A 19616-nucleotide genomic window follows, 5' to 3' on the forward strand; every position below is an offset into this window, starting at 1 on the left:
AAATCTTCAATTAAGCCAAAAAAAAAATAATCTCAAATTTAGCAAAAAATCTTGAATTAAGCCAAAAAAAATGTATTTCTACACCTGGCTTTTCTGCCTGCATCCATAATAATATACAGTATATAGCCAAAAATGTCATCAAAAATGAATGTTTATCTCGAGTTAAAAAAGGTCGGGAACCACTGAAGTAGAGTTAATTGATGATTCGCTTCATTTTTGCAAAAAAAATAAATGGATTTGGCTAAAATTAGGCCATGACAAGGTAAGAGAACAATATATTGATTAGGGATGTAACCATATGAAAATTTCATATCACGGTTACTGTGACCAAAATTATCACGGTTATCATTATTATCGCAGCATTGTTGAAATTGCGCTCAAAGTGTTCAAAAAGTACTGATACACACACTGAAATAATTAAACCAAGTTGTATTTTGAAAAAAACAACAACAACAACAAAACCAAATAAAATAATGGGCATAATGCACTTTCTGTTGGCAGAAACATTCAAGTATTAACCCTAAGGGGTCTGAGACGATTTTAGCTGTTTTTAAGTACTTTTGATTTCGCCTTTATTTACTATATAAATAAATGTTTACAATACCCATGTTTGGGATCTTTTTTTTTTTTTCAGCAAAACTTCATTTATATAATCTGCCTATTATTTTTTTCACTTTAACCTACTGTATCAACATAAAAGGCCAGAAAACACAAAAAATATATAAAATCCAATTTGAAAAATGTATATAATTTATTGCATAAATAACACAAAGATGCTTAACGAACTTTTTCAAAGACTTTAAAAGTGAATATTGGTTCTAAATATTAGGTATATACAATTAAAATTGGAAAAAAAATAAAACTATACTCAGATATTTGACATAAAAGCAGATCTTTACATAGGAGTTTTTTCCCCTAAAAGTGCGGTAATCAAACACGGTTATCATGATAATTAGAATTTAAACGGTAATACTAACCGTCTTATACCGGTAATCGTTACATCCCTAATGTTGATAATTAGCATGGTTTTGAGCAAGCCGTGCATGATATTTTTGGCTGTGCTTTTCAAAAATTAACCTTGCAAATCACAGGTACACGGCTCGTTGCCTCATTGAAATACTTTATTGACCTTTATTTTCTATATAACAATAAAAAAAAAAAAAAATTAATCTTGTCATGTCCTGTACTAACACACTAAGATTGAATTTAGGTTGAATTTCACATTATTTCTATGAGTGCTCTATAAAGGGTTAAATTATTTTTGAGCATATTTGTGAAACCAGCTTTTAGCCCTCAGGAGTCTGGGTGTATACCGCCGGTGATGGATCCTTTTTGTTTGTGTTGCTGTTGCCTCATTTGTGGCATTTTTACTTTCATTTGACAGCCGACGGTCTATAGGCAGATGGAACACAAGGAGATGGTTATGCGGTACATGCATTAAGACCATGCAGCACTCAGGATGTACGGTGAGAAGTGCTGCTGCTAGGAGACACACTGTCATTTTTGTGGTATGTTCATTTTAGTGGGTACATGTATACTTCACACCTAACTATATATCTGAGGGTTTTTTTTTTCTTTTTTACAAGAAGGCCACATTGCACTGCCTTATGAACGGACAGTATATAAATCCAGATGATTATTTATTTATTTATTTATTTATTTATTCATTCATTCATTCAATTCAGTGGTTCTTAACCTGGGTTCGATCGAACCCTAGGGGTTCGGTGAGTCAGTCTCAGGGGTTCGGCGGAGGTCAAGACACACACTCGACTCATTAGTCATGTGTGTGTGTCGGGCTAGGTCCGTGTATGTAAACAAACGGCTTCGGAGACTCTTTCTCTGATTGACATCCAATATACGCGGTGTAATGTTGTTGCTTATAGCACTACAACACATCCGGAAGTGTTTATAATCTCTTCCTCTCGTCTGATGATGAATTATTTGAGTATTTTCCACATCGTTATGACTTTTGCTACTTCCTGTTAACCACGGAGGCAGCCATGTGTAGCGTTTGTTTACATTTTTCGGTCACCGCACTGGTCAGTTACAATCATGTGACGACCGACGCACTGTCGCGGATGGAGAAATCGTATTACGCTAAAGCCGAGCTAGTGCCGTAATAAAACAACAATCACAAAAATACTGAAGGAGTACAACGAGAACTCTTTTTTTGATACACTACATGCAATTATCTTTTTTTTGATGTCAAAATCGCGTGGTTCGGAAAGTTCGGAGAGAGATGGAACGAAAACCAGGTTGACCTGACGGCCTACATATGATTCGTGATGTCCCGCCCCACGTGGCCAGTCTATGCCAGTTGAAAAAAAAAAAAAAAAACCTCAGGAAAGTGTCTTTAACAACATTTCTGGCTATAAAAAAAGAGCTAAACCGTCACACCTTTGGTACATACATAATGAACCATGTTATGACTTTTTTTTTTTTTAAATAAAAATGTGTCAAGTGCATTTTGTAATACATTTCTCAAATTGTAATAACTTACTACATAATGTGAAAAAATTTCCTATATAATGTGTTGACATAGTTTATTACAAAATGCGGCTTTATTACAAGATGACGTGACATTCTTATTACATTTTGAACTTTTATTACATTATGGGAATTTATGACATAATGCGGCTCAACAGGCCTCCACAGAGTCCAGACCTGAACCCCATTGAGAATCTTTGGGATGTGATGGATAAGACTTTACACAGTGGTCTGACTTTTCATCATTGATACAAGACCTGGACCAGACTTTAGCAGCTGAATGCAAATAAATCCTCTGACATTTACCGCGGTATAAACGCTACAGTAAATGTGTGCTGTAATCAAGGTAATCAAAGCCGAAGGCGGCCCAGCGACACATTTTGAGTGACTTTTATTTATTTATTTATGTGTACATTAGCTGTACAATTCCCTAATCTATTTCATTATTTCATTCAAATGAAATAGCTGTACCTGATGTTAGCGGATACGCACCAAAAATTAAACAGGCTCTCATATGAAATACATTTAAAGATATCTAAGAATGTGAACATAGAAATGAAATAAGTACAAATGTGAGCCAAAATGTAACACAGGTTATTGTTATTTGTAGATATTGTCATGTAGAACTGTAACATCTAACTTCAACCCTGTAAAGCCTGAACCGTTAAATCATTGACAGAAAATTCCAGTTCTTTGAAACTGGAGCTTTTATTGGTCCTTCTGAACGACCCCAAATTTTTTTTTCAAATATCAGTTTCCATGTATGAGTTTCAATTTTGTATCATATTTGATACATCAGGTCTCAGTGCTCAAATATTATTATTTTTGAACAAACAAAAACGTAATATTGCACGAACATGTCTAACAAAGTGGTAATTCCTTTTCAAAATTGTCAAAGTTCTGCCTCCTTCCTCATTAACCCTTTCATGCATAGGCCACTCCAGTGGACAGTTGTTCTCCAGCTGTTCTCTTGTATATTCATGGGTTTTAATGTTTTAGTTCCATATCAGCCAACACAGTGAACACTTACACACCATCCCATACACTGACATTCAGACCATTACTCTAACTTTGCTGTTCTTGATAAACCTGATCTGCACTAACATGTTTAAGTGTAAATCAATTATTTGTTAAACAAGAAGGATTTTTTTTTTTTTTGCTTATTATCTCCATGAAGTGAGTAATTACTAGCATTAGAATATGTTAAAATGTGAGAAGACATCAGATTAGCAGCATTAAAGATGTTTTTATTTCATTGTTTTTGTCTCACTTTCCGATTATTGGGTTTTAAACACATGTTCCTTTACTTCAAAAATTAAATGCATGGATATTTTTGCAACTCCATAGCGAAAAAAAAAAAAACTCGATTGCATTGTTTTTTTCATGCCTAAGGAGGAATAAAAACACTGAAGAAAAAAATCTTGACTAAGGTTCTCATAATTCATGCATGAAAGGGTTAATGACAGTCTTGTAGTGTCACTGGAAAGGCCTCTGGTGAACGAATTCCTCCCCCCTGGTGGATTATCTGTGTAGTGTATGTATCTAATTGTATACATCAGGTTTTTCAATAAAAAAATATCACACTGATCATGTAGAGGGCTTCAAAACTCACGAATCAAATATGATACGTTTGGCGTTATAGGGTTAAATGTTTAGCCGTGCTGCAAACTAATGTCACCGCTAAACAATTGAACTTTTCCCATAACTTGGCTGTACAAAACAATCACATTGTAGGTATTAGTAAACAATAAAAAAAAAAATCCATTCAATTTAAGTATTGAATTATTCTTCGAGACAGTTAGCCTAGAGTATTAACCAAATAAGTAGATCAGCAGGAGTTGAAACAGAAGACAAAGGGTAAATGTCGGGATGTTTACTAATCGCATTATTTCAATGAAATTCAGGTGAATGAAAAAGAAGTAATTCACTAGTTAGTCGATGTGAGCATGTGTATGAGCATGTGTCATTGTGTATAGGTCAGTGTGTGTGTGTGTGTGTGTGTGTGTGTGCAAATGTGTATATATGTAGGTATGTATATCAGAATATAAATGTGTGTGTCAGCGTGTATATGTAGTCTAGATAAGATAATATATACTTTATTGATCCCCAAGAGGGAAATTCAAATGCACAGCAGCACAAGTCAATAAATATTAAATATGATGGAAAAATGAAGAGAAGATAAAAAAATAATTGTACAAAATTGTTAAAGTAACAAATATGAGTGTGTGTCATGTATGAGGGCGTGTCAATAAGTGTGTATGTCGGTGTGTGTATGTGTGTGTCAATATGGATGAGTGTATATGAGTGTGTATATATGTATAAGTGTGTGTTAATGTCTATATATGTGTGTGTCAGTGTGTAGAAGTGTGATTGTATGTCAGTGTGTTTACAGATGTGTGTGTCAGTGTGTATAGCATATGTGTACGAGTGTGTGTCAAAAAGTTTGAATCAGTGTGTATATGTGTGTCAATGTGTATGAGTGTATGTGAGTGTGTGTGTTAGTGTGTAAATATGTGTGTCAGTGTGTAGTTTATGTGTATGAGTCTGTGTCAAAAAGTGTGTATCAGTGTGTATATGTGTGTGTCAATGTGTATGAGTGTGTAGATGTGTATAAGTGTGTGTTAATGTCTATACATGTGTGTCAGTGTGTATAGCATATGTGTATGAGTGTGTGTGTCAAAAAGTGTGTATGAGTGTGTATATGTGAATAAGTGTGTGTTAATGTCTATATATGTGTGTGTCAGTGTGTACAACATATGTGTATGAGTGTGTGTCAAAAAGTGTGTATATGTGTGTGTCAATGTGTATGAGTGTGTATATGTGAATAAGTGTGTGTTAATGTCTATATATGTGTGTGTCAGTGTGTATAGCATATGTGTATGAGTGTGTGTCAAAAAGTGTGTATATGTGTGTATATGTGTGTGTCAATGTGTATGAGTGTGTATATGTGTATAAGTGTGTGTTAATGTCTATACATGTGTGTCAGTGTGTATAGCATATGTGTATGAGTGTGTGTCAAAAAGTGTGTATGAGTGTGTATATGTGAATAAGTGTGTGTTAATGTCTATATATGTGTGTGTCAGTGTGTACAACATATGTGTATGAGTGTGTGTCAAAAAGTGTGTATATGTGTGTATATGTGTGTGTCAATGTGTACGAGTGTGTATATGTGAATAAGTGTGTGTTAATGTCTATATATGTGTGTGTCAGTGTGTATAGCATATGTGTATGAGTGTGTCAAAAAGTGTGTATATGTGTGTATATGTGTGTGTCAATGTGTATGAGTGTGTATATGTGTATAAGTGTGTGTTAATGTCTACATATATGTGTCAGTGTGTAGAAGTGTATGACTGTTTGTTAGTGTGTTTACAGATGTGTGTGTCAGTGTGTATAGCATATGTGTATGAGTATGTGTCAAAAAGTGTGTATCAGTGTGTATATGTGTGTGTCAATGTGTATGAGTGTGTACGAGAGTGTGTAAGTGTGTGTTAATGTCTATATAGGTGTGTGTCGGTGTGTAGAAGTGTATGACTGTGTCAATTTGTTTACAGATGTGTGTGTCAGTGTGTATAGCATATGTGTATGAGTGTCGAAAAGTGTGTATTAGTGTGTATATGTGTGTGTCAATGTGTATGAGTGTGTATATTTGAATAAGTGTGTGTTAATGTCTATATATGTGTGTGTCAGTGTGTAGAAATGTGAATGTATGTCAGTGTGTATAGCATATGTGTATGAGTGTGTGTCAAAAAGTGTGTATATGTGTGTGCCAATGTGTATGAGTGTGTATATGTGAATAATTGTGTGTGTTTATGTCTATATACGTGTGTCAGTGTGTATAGCATATGTGTATATGTGTGTCAGTGTGTAAGAGTGTGTATATGTGTATAAGTGTGTGTTAATGTCTATATATGAGTGTGTCAGTGTGTATAGCATATGTGTATGGGTGTGTGTCAAAAAGTGTTTGTATGTGTGTGTCAATGTGTATGAGTGTGTATATGTGTATAAATGTGTGTTAATGTCTATACATGTGTGTGTCAGTGTGTAGAAATGTGAATGTATGTCAGTGTGTATAGCATATGTGTATGAGTGTGTGTCAAAAAGTGTGTATATGTGTGTGCCAATGTGTATGAGTGTGTATATGTGAATAATTGTGTGTGTTTATGTCTATATACGTGTGTCAGTGTGTATAGCATATGTGTATATGTGTGTCAGTGTGTAAGAGTGTGTATATGTGTATAAGTGTGTGTTAATGTCTATATATGAGTGTGTCAGTGTGTATAGCATATGTGTATGGGTGTGTGTCAAAAAGTGTTTGTATGTGTGTGTCAATGTGTATGAGTGTGTATATGTGTATAAATGTGTGTTAATGTCTATACATGTGTGTGTCAGTGTGTATAGCATATGTGTATGAGTGTGTGTCAAAAAGTGTGTATATGTGTGTGCTAATGTGTATGAGTGTGTATATGTGAATAAGTGTGTGTGTTTATGTCTATCTACGTGTGTCAGTGTGTATAGCATATGTGTATATGTGTGTCGGTGTGTATGAGTGTGTATATGTCAATAAGTGTGTGTTAATGTCTATATATGTATGTCAGTGTGTATAGCATATGTGTATGAGTGTGTGTCAGTGTGTGTATATGAGTGTGTATATGTGTATAAGTGTGTTAATGTCTATGCATGTGTGTCAGTGTGTGTATATGAGTGTGTGTATATGTGTATAAGTGTGTTCATGTCTATGCATGTGTGTGTCGGTGTGTGTATATGAGTGTGTATGTGTGTATAAGTGTGTTAATGTCTATGCATGTGTGTGTCGGTGTGTGTATATGAGTGTGTATGTGTGTTATTGTCTATGCATGTGTGTGTCGGTGTGTGTATATGAGTGTGTGTATATGTGTATAAGTGTGTTAATGTCTATGCATGTGTGTGTCGGTGTGTGTATATGAGTGTGTATATGTGTATAAGTGTGTTAATGTCTATGCATGTGTGTGTCAGTGTGTGTATATGAGTGTGTATGTGAGTTATTGTCTATGCATGTGTGTGTCGGTGTGTGTATATGAGTGTGTATATGTGTATAAGTGTGTGTTAATGTCTATGCATGTGTGTGTCAGTGTGTGTATATGAGTGTGTATGTGTGTTATTGTCTATGCATGTGTGTGTCGGTGTGTGTATATGAGTGTGTATGTGTGTATAAGTGTGTTAATGTCTATGCATGTGTGTGTCAGTGTGTGTATATGAGTGTGTATGTGTGTATAAGTGTGTTAATGTCTATGCATGTGTGTGTCGGTGTGTGTATATGAGTGTGTATATGTGTATAAGTGTGTGTTAATGTCTATGCATGTGTGTGTCAGTGTGTGTATATGAGTGTGTATGTGTGTTATTGTCTATGCATGTGTGTGTCGGTGTGTGTATATGAGTGTGTATGTGTGTATAAGTGTGTTAATGTCTATGCATGTGTGTGTCGGTGTGTGTATATGAGTGTGTAATTGTGTATAAGTGTGTTAATGTCTATGCATGTGTGTGTCGGTGTGTGTATATGAGTGTGTAATTGTGTATAAGTGTGTTAATGTCTATGCATGTGTGTGTCAGTGTGTGTATATGAGTGTGTATATGTGTATAAGTGTGTTAATGTCTATGCATGTGTGTGTCAGTGTGTGTATATGAGTGTGTATATGTGTATAAGTGTGTTAATGTCTATGCATGTGTGTGTCGGTGTGTGTATATGAGTGTGTATATGTGTATAAGTGTGTGTTAATGTCTATGCATGTGTGTGTCATTGTGTGTATATGAGTGTGTATGTGTTATTGTCTATGCATGTGTGTGTCGGTGTGTGTATATGAGTGTGTATATGTGTATAAGTGTGTGTTAATGTCTATGCATGTGTGTGTCATTGTGTGTATATGAGTGTGTATGTGTTATTGTCTATGCATGTGTGTGTCGGTGTGTGTATATGAGTGTGTATATGTGTATAAGTGTGTGTTAATGTCTATGCATGTGTGTGTCATTGTGTGTATATGAGTGTGTATGTGTTATTGTCTATGCATGTGTGTGTCGGTGTGTGTATATGAGTGTGTATATGTGTATAAGTGTGTTAATGTCTATGCATGTGTGTGTCGGTGTGTGTATATGAGTGTGTATATGTGTATAAGTGTGTTAATGTCTATGCATGTGTGTGTCGGTGTGTGTATATGAGTGTGTATATGTGTATAAGTGTGTTAATGTCTATGCATGTGTGTGTCGGTGTGTGTATATGCGTGCGATTGTAACAGTGCGGGTAAATGAGCGTGCGTGCGCCTGGGTGCTGGTGCGCGTCAGAGTGTGGGCAGAGCAGCGGTTCAGTGCTGAATCAGTCTGAGCACGAGGCAGTGGAGTCAGATGAAATTACCTTGGCTGTCAGCGTGTGTCGAAATGCTTCAAATCACTAGAAGAAAGTACGGGAAGTCAAGATGAGACCGGGCTTTTCACTCCAGGGCTAATTATCCAGCTGTAATTAAAAAAAAAAAAAAAAAAAACATCTTGGGGGGATGAGAAGTGATGCTGTCTGTGGTGGTCCTGGATATGTTAGAGCAGGGGTGTCAAACATGCAGCCCGGGGGCCAAATGCGGCCCGCCAAAGGGTCCAGTTCGGGCCCTGGGATGTTTTTGCAAAGTGTAAAAATTCCACAGTGTTGAATTGAATTAAGCAAAAAAAAAAAAAAAAAATCTTCAATTAAGCCAAAAAAAAGTCAAATTTAGCAAAAACTCTTGAATTAGGCAAAAAAGAAAAAAAAACTTCAATTAAGCCAAAAGAAATATCTTCAATTAAGAAAAAAAAAAAAAAATCTTGAATTAAGCCAAAAAAAATCTTCAATTAAGTAAAAAAAATCTTGAATTAAGAAAAAAAAACAAAACAAAACTTTAATTAAGCCAAAAAAAAAAAAATTCAATTAAGCCAAAAAAAAATTCAAATTTAGCAAAAAATCTTCAATTGAGTAAAAAAAAAAATCTTATATTAAGCAAAAAAAAAAAGAAATCTCAAATTTAGCAAAAAATCTTGAATTAGGCAAAAAAAAAAAAACAACTTCTATTAAGTTCAAAAAAATCTTCAATTAAGCAAAAAAAAAAAACAAAACTCAAATTTTGCAGCAAATCTTGAATTAAGCCAAAAAAATCTTCAATTAAGAAAAAAATCTTGAATTAAGCCAAAAATTATCTTCAATTAAGTAAAAAAAAAATCTTGAATTAAGCAAAAAAAAAAAAATCTTCAATTAAGTAACAAAAATCTTCAATTCAGCAAAAAAAAAAAAAAAATCTTCAATTAAGCAAAAAATCTTGAATTAAACCAAAAACAAATGTTCAATTAAGTAAAAGAAAATCTTCAATTAAGCAAAAAAACCCTCAAATTTACCAACAAATCTTGAATTAAGCCAAAAAAAAAAACTTCAATTAAGTAAAAAAAAAAAAAAAAATCTTGAATTAAGCCAAAAAATATTTTCAATTAAGTAAAAAAATCTTGAATTACGCCAAAAAAAAATAAAATAAAAAAATCTAGCATTAACAACCTACATTTTTTTTCTTTGTTTTAGTGCAAAAAATAACATTAAATTAAGCAAATATTTACATTTACAAACTATCCTGTAACAATAAAATGTGAATAACCTGAACAAATGTGAACAACCTGAAATGTCTAAAGAAAATTAAGCCCAGTTTTAACTATTTTTCTGCTGTTCCTCAGTGTTTAGTGTCTTTGTAGATCTGATCCATAAAGCACCTGTAGAAATGAGAAGTTGAGGAATAAATATTTTGTGGAAGTGATGCTGTCTGTGGTGGTCCTGGATATGTTAGAGCAGGGGTGTCAAACATGCGGCCCGGGGACCAAATGCAGCCCGCCAAAGGGTCCAGTTCGGCCCCTGGGACGTTTTTGCAAAGTACAAAAATTCCACAGTCTTGAATTAAGCAAAAAAAAAAAAAAAAAAATTAGCTTGAATTAAGGAAAAAATCTTGAATCAAGCAAAAAAAAAAAAAAAATCTTCAATTGAGCAAAAATAATTTCAATTAAGCCAAAAAAAAATCTCAAATTTAGCAAAAAATCTTCAATTAAGACCAAAAAAAAAAATTTCAATTAAGCAAAAAAATTTCAATTAAGCCAAAAAAAATCTCAAATTTAGCAAAAAATCTTGAATTAAACCCAAAAAATATTCAATTAATTAAAAAAAAAATCTTGAATTAAGCCAAAAAATATCTTCAATTAAGTAAAAAAAAATCTTGAATTAAGCAAAAAAAAAACAACAAATCTTCAAATAAGTAAAAAAAAATCTTGAATTAAGACAAAAAAAAAAAAAAAAATCTAGTATTAACCTCAATTTTTTTTTCTTTGTTTTAGTGCAAAAAATAACATTAAATTAAGCAAATATTTACACTTACAAACTATCCTGTTACAATAGAATGTGAACAACCTGAAATGTCTAAAGAAAATTAAGCACAATTTTAACAATTTTTCTGCTGTTCTTCAGTATTTAGTGTTTTTGTAGATCTGATCCATAAAGCACATGTAGAAATGATAAGCTGAGGAATAATATTTTGTTTAAAATTGCACTAAATTTTCTTATGTTTTTTTTAATTTAAAATTCAGTTTTTTCTTTTTTTTTGTTTTTTGGTTTGGATAGTTTATAAAGTAAGTATTTTCATAATTTAATGTTTTGTTTTGTTTTTTTTTTACATTAAAACAAAGACAAAAATTTGGAGTTGTCATTATTTATAGGTTATTATATTATTATTTTTCTGGTCCGGCCCACTTCAGATTAAATGTAGCTGAATATGACCCCTGGACTCAAATGAGTTTGACACCCCTGTGTTGGAGGATACTGCAAACCTACCATTACACCACCACTAAAGAAAAGGATGCGTTCAGGAACTCTAGGAACATTAAAAATATATACATATATATATTATATATGGTATGGTGGTGAATACTCTTTTGAAAATGTGACCTCGAGACGAATTGTGGGATTTTTTCTGATTAAAATGCAAATGAAGGCGGTATAAGGTAGGCCAGGAGAAAAGCACGGAGGGATAAAGTGTTTGGAGAGACAAACTATTTTCTGCAGTGTGAGGGCAGCAGGGAGGATCTGTGGCTTAAGCCATCAGGAGGAGCTGGAGGAGATGCATTCTTTATTCTGCGGAGGGAGGAGGGACAGGAGAGAGAGAGAGGGAGGGGAGAGAGAGAGAGAGAGAGAGAGAGAGGGGAAGGGAGAGAGAGGTGAGCGGCGCACACACGTCGCACTATCAACTGAATCCATCTAAGAAAACAACTCCTTCGCAGCCTTAAAGACACTGAGCGCAACTTTGAGCTCCCCAGCGAAACAGCGCGCGCAGGGACGGACGGACGGACGGACGGGCGCACGGACGGACGGACGGACGCGGGCCGTCATGGCCGGTATGGATCGGGCGGCGGATACTTCTGCGAGTGCGTCCTCACGGTTCGGGCAGAGTGGAAGGAGAGAAGTGGGCGCCGTGATCACCTCTGCCTCTGCCACCGTTTCCTTCGGTCCTTACGCGCCTCAGACGGTGTTAAGTTAAAGGAGAGAGAGAGAGAGAAAAAAAAAAAAAAGAAAATACTAAAGGAAAAAAAAGGGGGAAAAAGTGCGGATAGTGGTGTGGAGCTATAACTAAAAGGGACTCATGAAGGTAAATATGCTGGTTTGTAGACCCACCGGGTTCACGCTCCTCATCGGGACCGACTCGCACCAGCGTTACCGAACGGACCTTTACGCACGATCATACAGCGGGACCGCATGAAGGACGGAGGCGCAGAGGGGGAAAAGTTGAACGCGGTTGCAGGGTTTGGAATGGATAAAGGCTCCTTGAAGGTAATGGTTAATGTTTTTGAGTAATATATGATCTAGGAGAGGAAAAATGACAAGAGAATCGAAGACGCAAAAAAAAAAAAAAAAAAAAAAAAAAAATAGAAAAGAAACGTTCTAATACTTCAGCTCCTGTTAGAATAAAAATCAAATATACTGGGAATAAACGGACATTATTCTTAGTGAGTTTCCCGATGAATAGAAACCGTTCTTCCGTGCGTAAACAAGATCTATCTTCGAGTTAGATGCACATTTTTTTACCCAGACTTTTTTTTTTTTCTTTTTTCTATCTCAATGCACTGCACGGTTTTCAAGCCCCCTTTGAAATAATTCATTCAGATGAACACCGCTCACTGGGCAGGCTTTGAAGTATACCTGATCCGCCTCTTATCGCCTCTTAAATACCCGATCCATTTTCAACTTTTAATTGCGTTTCTGTCGGTAAATCCAGTTCTAATCGGATTGTCTTGGCCACATATCACAGCGTTCATCTGGTGGTGAGAAACTGTGCTCCCTCAACTGGAAATTAAATAAAAAAAGAAAGAAATAAAAGGGGGAAAAGTGTTTTTTTTTTTTAATCGCTTTTTTTCACCCCTTGATCTCTCCTTATCTCTCATCTTCAGCATAGTGATGTAGAGTTGATAAAAAAAAATGCTTATGCTTGAAGGTTATTTCTTTGCTTGTTAGTGACATATATCTATATACAGCCACAATAATCTTGATGCTGCTGCCTTCTGCTGTTGATTCTGCTGTGTGGAAGCACATTTTATCGCTTCATGTGGTTGCTTATTCCCCCTGAAGCTTATTTGATTAAATTTAGCTCTTTCAATTTAGAAAAGTAGATCACAGATGTGTGTCAAAGGATTGTTTCTCTATCTCCACCACACACAAAAATAAAAATAATAATAATAATAATAAAAATAAAAAATGGATGCAGGCTCTCATTCATCTCATCAACAAACAACATAGAGAATTTCCCAAAGCAGGACTAAGGAAAATAAATGGAATTCCTGTCATATGGTAGTTAATAATGCATTATTGGAAGTTTGAAATAAAAAATAATGAGTCAAAACTGGAAAAAATTACAGTTAATCCCTGAGTCGTGCTAATAAACAGCCCTTCAGGAGACCACTTTACACACACACACACACACACACACACTCATTCCTGTGTTTAACATTCAAGCCGTGGTTCGTGTTATTGTGTGTCATCTAACATTGACTCAGGGCGGAGCTTCAGTTAAGCTGAAAGTGCAGATGACAACTAGTATCTTTCAATCATGTGAGGAAGAGGAGGGGGGGGGGGGGGGGGTGTGATGGGTCATAAAACTTGAAATAATGGATCAGGGTCTACTGTAATCCAGTGGCCTTGCGCTTCACTACAAACCTTTCCACGCTGAAAAATAGCCTGTATCGATCATTTATTGCAGGTGGAGGGACTAAATTATTTTTCAATCCCATTTCATTTGACAGCTTGTGTATGTCACCATGCCGACAGGAGGAGTCGGTACGCCGGGTCTCCGTCCCTCGACTCTCTCTTTCTTCCCTTCTACTGATGTTTTCTTTCCACCTGGAATTCCCTTTGTTGCAGCCTTAAATCTTTCGACTTCAATGATAGTGTGTTCGGGCCTACATGTAATAATGAGTTCCACCTTGGGCCACCAGGAAAACATAGCCTGTGTTTACTGTAAGCACTTGTGTGTTTACTTGTGTACCTCTGCCCACGACGTCTGCTCAACCAGACAGAATAAAAGACAGCTGCAACAGTCCTGTTTATCCCCAGAATACCGTCTTTCTGTGTTGTGTTTCCATGTTGCCACACCAAAAAAGAACTGATGTGTTTAGCCTATTGGTATAATCTGTTCTTTTTTTTTTTTTTTTTTTTTTTTTTTGTGCATATTTTCCATTCGATCGACATTAGTGTTGCTAAGAACTTCTATGAATCCATGAGTGTGTGTCCTTGCAGTCCTCTATTCCCTCTTTTGATAGAGCGGAAGGGATAAAAGCCTTCTTTATGTCTGTGAAACCGGATGTGCAAGAGCTGTTCTGAATATTTATCAGATGGTTTGACTCGTTTTTAATAGCCAGTGCATAATTTTACATCAGCACTTAACAATACAGTTTGTGACTGTGACTTTGTGCATGGATAAGAAAGAAAGAGACATAAGAGACAAGAGCGAAAGGAAGAAAACTATGTGTGTGTTCATGTTTGTATGTCAAATAAAGAACCAAGGAAGAAGGGAGGGGAAGAGAGGCCTCTTTTTTCTGAGAAACAGGCCACCCCTGAAAATACTAATCTAGCATTTCTTTGTTTTCCCACAGGTCTCTGGATCCAAATGTCACCCCCCCTGGACTCTGCCCTGGTCGGGGACCAGCAGTGTGTGACGGACAGGCGAGTGGAGCCTGCGGTGGCTCTCTTCGACGTGGCTTCAAATTGGCCCTGGCTGAGCTCTGCATGGAGCATCGAGTGAAGAGTCCTGCTATGGTCTGATGTCTCAGCATGGATGGAGTCAGTCAGAGGACTGGCCGCCACTAATGAGACCATCGCTCTTCAGCTGAGGACTAGCATTTACAGGATTACTCCCACAGTTTCCTGCTCTTTTCCCAGCTAACTGCATCATTACAAAACTCCCCAAAGTGGACTTTCTTGGGTCTGTTTCCTTTTTTGGTGGATATATACGTCATTGCCTTTCTGAATTTAATTTGTTTTATTTCTGCCAGTTTCTTTTTTTTTTATTGGTTTTACTTTTCCTGTTTTGTTTTTCCACTATGGAGATTCTGGCTGGACCCTGGAATAAAGGTTGGGCTTCATTTTTGCATTTTTGGTTGACTGTTATCGTAAGCCTCCAAATGCAGTTCAGTCCAGGTGCCTCATGCCCGGAAGAGTGTCGTTGTGACAAAGAGTTTGTGTACTGCAATGAACGCAGCTTGACATCAGTGCCTCTGGGGATACAAGAGGGCTACAAGATCCTCTACCTGCATAACAACCAGATCAACAATGCTGGCTTCCCTGTGGAACTTCACAATCTGGCCTCTGTGGAAACTGTCTATCTCTATGGCAACCAGCTGGATGAGTTCCCCGTCAACCTGCCCAAAAACACCAGGGTTCTTCATCTCCAGGAGAACAATATCCAAACCATCTCCAGAGCAGCCCTGGCTCAACTGACTCGATTAGAGGAGTTGCACCTTGATGATAACTCCATCTCCACAGTGGGGGTGGAAGAAGGAGCCTTTAGGGAGGCAGTGAGCCTCAAACTCCTCTTCCTCAGTAAAAACCACTTAAGCAGTGTTCCCATTGGTCTTCCCGAGGACCTGAAAGAGCTTCGGTTGGACGAGAACCGCATCGCCGTCATTGCGGAGGAGGCATTTCAGAATGTAACACGCCTGCAGCGCCTCCTGCTGGACGGGAACCTGCTGATAGATGAGGGCATTGCACCGGGAACCTTCCATGACCTGACCAACCTCCGTGAACTAGCTCTGGGCCGCAATTCACTCACCTTCCCCCCTCCCCTTTTACCTAGTCAGTCACTTGTCAAACTTAGCCTGCAGGAGAACCAGATCGACCAGATCCCTGTGGCGGCCTTCGCTGGCCTCAACAGGCTGGAAAAGCTGGACATCTCCAGCAATCAGCTGCAGACTCTTACACAGGGTGTGTTTGATGGCTTGTCAAGCCTAAGGCAGCTCTCAGTGCGAAATAACCCGTGGCGCTGTGACTGTGCTGTGAAATGGGTGGTGGTGTGGCTGAAGTCATTGCCTTCCTTCATCAATGCCCGAGGGTTTGTGTGCCTGAGTCCAGAGAAGGTGCGTGGCATGGCAATCAGAGAGCTCACGCTGGATATTATCGAGTGTCCGGTTGATAATGACCAGCCGCCGTGGCCTACTCTCCGCTCCACACCCCCTCCTCCACCCACAACCACCCCTGTCACCACCATATTCTCCACCCTCATCACCACATCCATACCGTACAATTTTGAGTCACCCTCCCCACCCTTACCCCCTATCCATAATAACCCGTCCGGGCCCCTGCCTCCTTACGAGGACCCCCTCCAGATCTCTTTTCATGTGGTCAACTCCACTAATATCGAGGTGAGCTGGGCTTCCTATTTCACAGTCACAGCCTACAAAGTCACTTGGGTCAAAAGGGGCCAAAGCCAAATAACCGAAGGAATGCGGGAACAGACGGTGAGTGGGGACCGCCGGCATATAAGCCTCACCAACCTGGAGCCTCGGTCCGTGTACCGGATCTGCGTGCATGTGCTGGACACCCTAAACTCCTACAGGCCTGGAGAGGATACTATATGCTCTGAAGCCAGGACCAAGTCTGCCTTGCCTAAGCCTACTGGCTCAGCGCAGTCTCCTCAGGAGAGCTTCAACTCCACGCTGCTAATGGCTGGGATCATAGGTGGGGCGGTGCTTATCATCCTGATAACGCTGCTCAGCTTGTTCTGCTGGCACATGCACAGGAAGAGCCGGTCATCTTCGACCAAATGGAAATACAACCGGGGCAGGAGAAAAGACGACTACTGCGAGGCTGGAACCAAGAAGGATAACTCCATTCTTGAGATGACTGAGACCAGCTTCCAGATAGTGGCACTGAACAATGAACAGCTGCTCAAAGGAGATTTCCGCATCCAGCCCATCTACACGCCCAATGGGGGCATTGGATTTAGAGACTGTCACCTCAGTAACAACAGCATAGCCTACTGCAAGAGCAGCAACGTGCCCAGTACAGAGTTCTGCCACACGTGATGCGGCAAATAGTACAGCAGCATACACACACATACCCCAGAACACTTTACAACACATGCATAAGTACACACACATGCACACTATTTGTGTAGACAACAAAAAACATAAAAAATTCTAGTGAAATTTAACTGTACTATATATATTTCCAAGTTCTGTCTACAATGTAATTTATACTGTGGATAATAATGTGGGATTCTCTGCTATCTTTTTTATTCTTAGAAAAAGAGATACAGGTGTTTCTTTTTTATAACCAGCAGGGTTTTGAAAGTTGTTTTAATGGTCAGTACTGTACATGAACATGGATTTGTACAATCACGGCACCCTGGGTGTAGCTCCTGACAAATGTTGTCAGCCTTGGAAATGTTGGATGCTTAGAGGGCTGGGATCCTTTGCTAACCACAGAAGCAAAATATGGCCTTTTTTGCGCTTTTGAAACACTGCAAACGCCTCACCGATATAGCAGTAACGAAACACAGCACAGTGGAAACAAAAACATTTCTGATTAGATCGCTGTGTAAACAGCACTGCCTCAACTAGTGGCGTGCTGTAAAAGAAGCGAATTGAAGTGCTCTTTCTTATTAATGGAAGCGAGACAGGAAATGAGCAGCAGCGGTACCCACATGTGGGGGGGTTGTGTCGGTAGACTGTCATCAGACCTCGACTGAGATTTCCCAAAAGTCGTGCAAAACTAAAAGCATCTTTGTTCTGGTAGTTTACAGGGCAAAGTTGAGCTTGGTCAATAATACACTTTTGGAAAAACCTGTGTGAAAGGATGTGTCATTTTCAGCACATTTGTTTTTTGTTTAATGAAGTGTAACACATCTCGGTTCAATTATTAACACGGGCCTAAAAAGCAACAAAGATTTTTTTTTGTCTGTAATGAGCTGCATGGATGTGCTGAGACTTGCAAATCCTTTTGAAAAAACTCCCTAATTTGCTCAGCTTTTTTTTTTTGTTTTTTCTTTCCACCCCCTGCTTTGACGAGTGAAGCCACAAGGGGGCAGTTTGTCTCAGCTTCGTGTGTGGGACAGAGGAACAGAGGGCAAAGTCAGACGGAGAGAAAGGAAGCTGCATAGATCACTTTACCTTCACCATTCCCCTAGAGTCCATTACCCAGGCGACATTACTCATGCTCAAACAGAATTGTTTAGAGTGTTATTGCTCATCGAACTACTTAATGATGTGGAATCATTTAAAACTAACAGTCTTTTCTCTGTTTGGTGACTAAATGATATGGATTTTCACAACTATGGTCTATCACGTAGGGAAGGCCTCTGTTTCTCCAAGCGTGTGTGTGGAGGGCTAAGAAAAAGAGAATGTGATGAATTTTCAGATGACACACACATAGCGCTAATTATACACCCACTTATTTCAACCTTGTCGTAGCATTCATTAGAGTTTTTGATAAATTAGGAAATTACAACAAAGAGATTCCACTCCGCCCATGATCCTCTCAATGCTCGGAGCGCAGTTGTGACGGAGCAGCTCATCTCGTGTCTCATCATTTATCCCTTTGTCTACGTTTATGAATGTGTCACCTTCACTTATGGTTCGCTCACCTGAAAAATGCACCTGCTCACTTCACAACAGTCCGGGTTCATTGACGCTCGGGTGATTCCGGCCTCCGCTCTCTGTCTGTCTCACCGTCTGTTTGTCTCTGATCCCTGCATGGGCTCAATTAAAACGCTTCTGTTGCCCTTCACCTTACGGGCTGTGATGGCAGCTTTATGCATGTGAGGTTCCACTGTGAGGTCTTCATTATGTACCTCTTAAGAAGACTTTATTTGATTTGACATGATTTTATTTTGAGGGGCCAAGCTTAAAGCATTCCCACCGCCGACCCCCCTCCACCCCTCTCTCCTCCTAATCCTCGACCAAAAAAGGGAGAAAATATGTAGACCTTATTTTCACTCGGCTGCATGAAACTCACGCTGGGAGAAGGAGTGCGTTAACTCTTTGCGGTGTGTGACGATTCAGCTGCTTAAAATCAACTCAAAACTAGGACGAACATTTAAAAGCAGAAACGCATTTTAAGGGCTTGCACTTGAGTTTGTCCAGACTGTTGAGATTATCTCTTAGCAAGCAGCAGTCACGGCATCTCAAGTAGCTGCACTTACTGTAATTCCAGCAATAGCTTAGATTACAATCATGTTTTATGTTAAAATGATGCACAGACCCTCACAGTCACAGTGTTTGAATTTATTTCAACCAAGAACAAAATAGCAAAAATGAGACATTTAGTTTGATTTAACCCTTTCATGCGTGAATTATAAGAGCCTTAGTCAAGATTTTTTTTTTTTTTTCTGAGTGTTTTTATTCCTTTTTAGGCATGAAAAAAATAATCCGATTGAATTTTTTTTAATGAACCTATTTTTCATGGAGTTACAAAAATATCCGCTCAGCTGGACACCATGTGTTTAATTTTTGAAGCAAAGAAACATGTATTTAAAATGCAATATCAGTAAGTAATACACTGTTTGAAAACTATGAAATAAAAACATTTTTAATGCGGCTAATCTGATGTTTTCTCACATTTTAACATA

General features: G+C 38.0%; 1 protein-coding gene across 2 annotated transcripts in view; it reads left to right on the plus strand.

The window, feature by feature from the left end:
* The window catches only part of flrt2 (fibronectin leucine rich transmembrane protein 2), a 162661-nt gene extending 143263 nt beyond the window's left edge, over positions 1–19398 (plus strand). The window contains exons 1-2 of one of the 2 annotated variants that reach the window (XM_030128765.1): positions 11449–12331; positions 14647–19398. In XM_030128765.1, coding sequence (XP_029984625.1) covers positions 15094–17073 — 1980 coding nt within the window. In that variant the 5' untranslated portion in view covers positions 11449–12331; positions 14647–15093 and the 3' untranslated portion in view covers positions 17074–19398. Of the gene's footprint in view, positions 1–11448; positions 12332–14646 lie in introns of those variants that run through there. The other variant, XM_030128766.1, reaches the window with a different exon arrangement.
* The last annotated feature ends 218 nt before the right edge of the window (positions 19399–19616 follow it).

The sequence above is a fragment of the Sphaeramia orbicularis genome, chromosome 24, assembly GCF_902148855.1.
Source record: "Sphaeramia orbicularis chromosome 24, fSphaOr1.1, whole genome shotgun sequence".
In the NCBI taxonomy this organism is placed as follows: Eukaryota; Metazoa; Chordata; class Actinopteri; order Kurtiformes; family Apogonidae; genus Sphaeramia; species Sphaeramia orbicularis.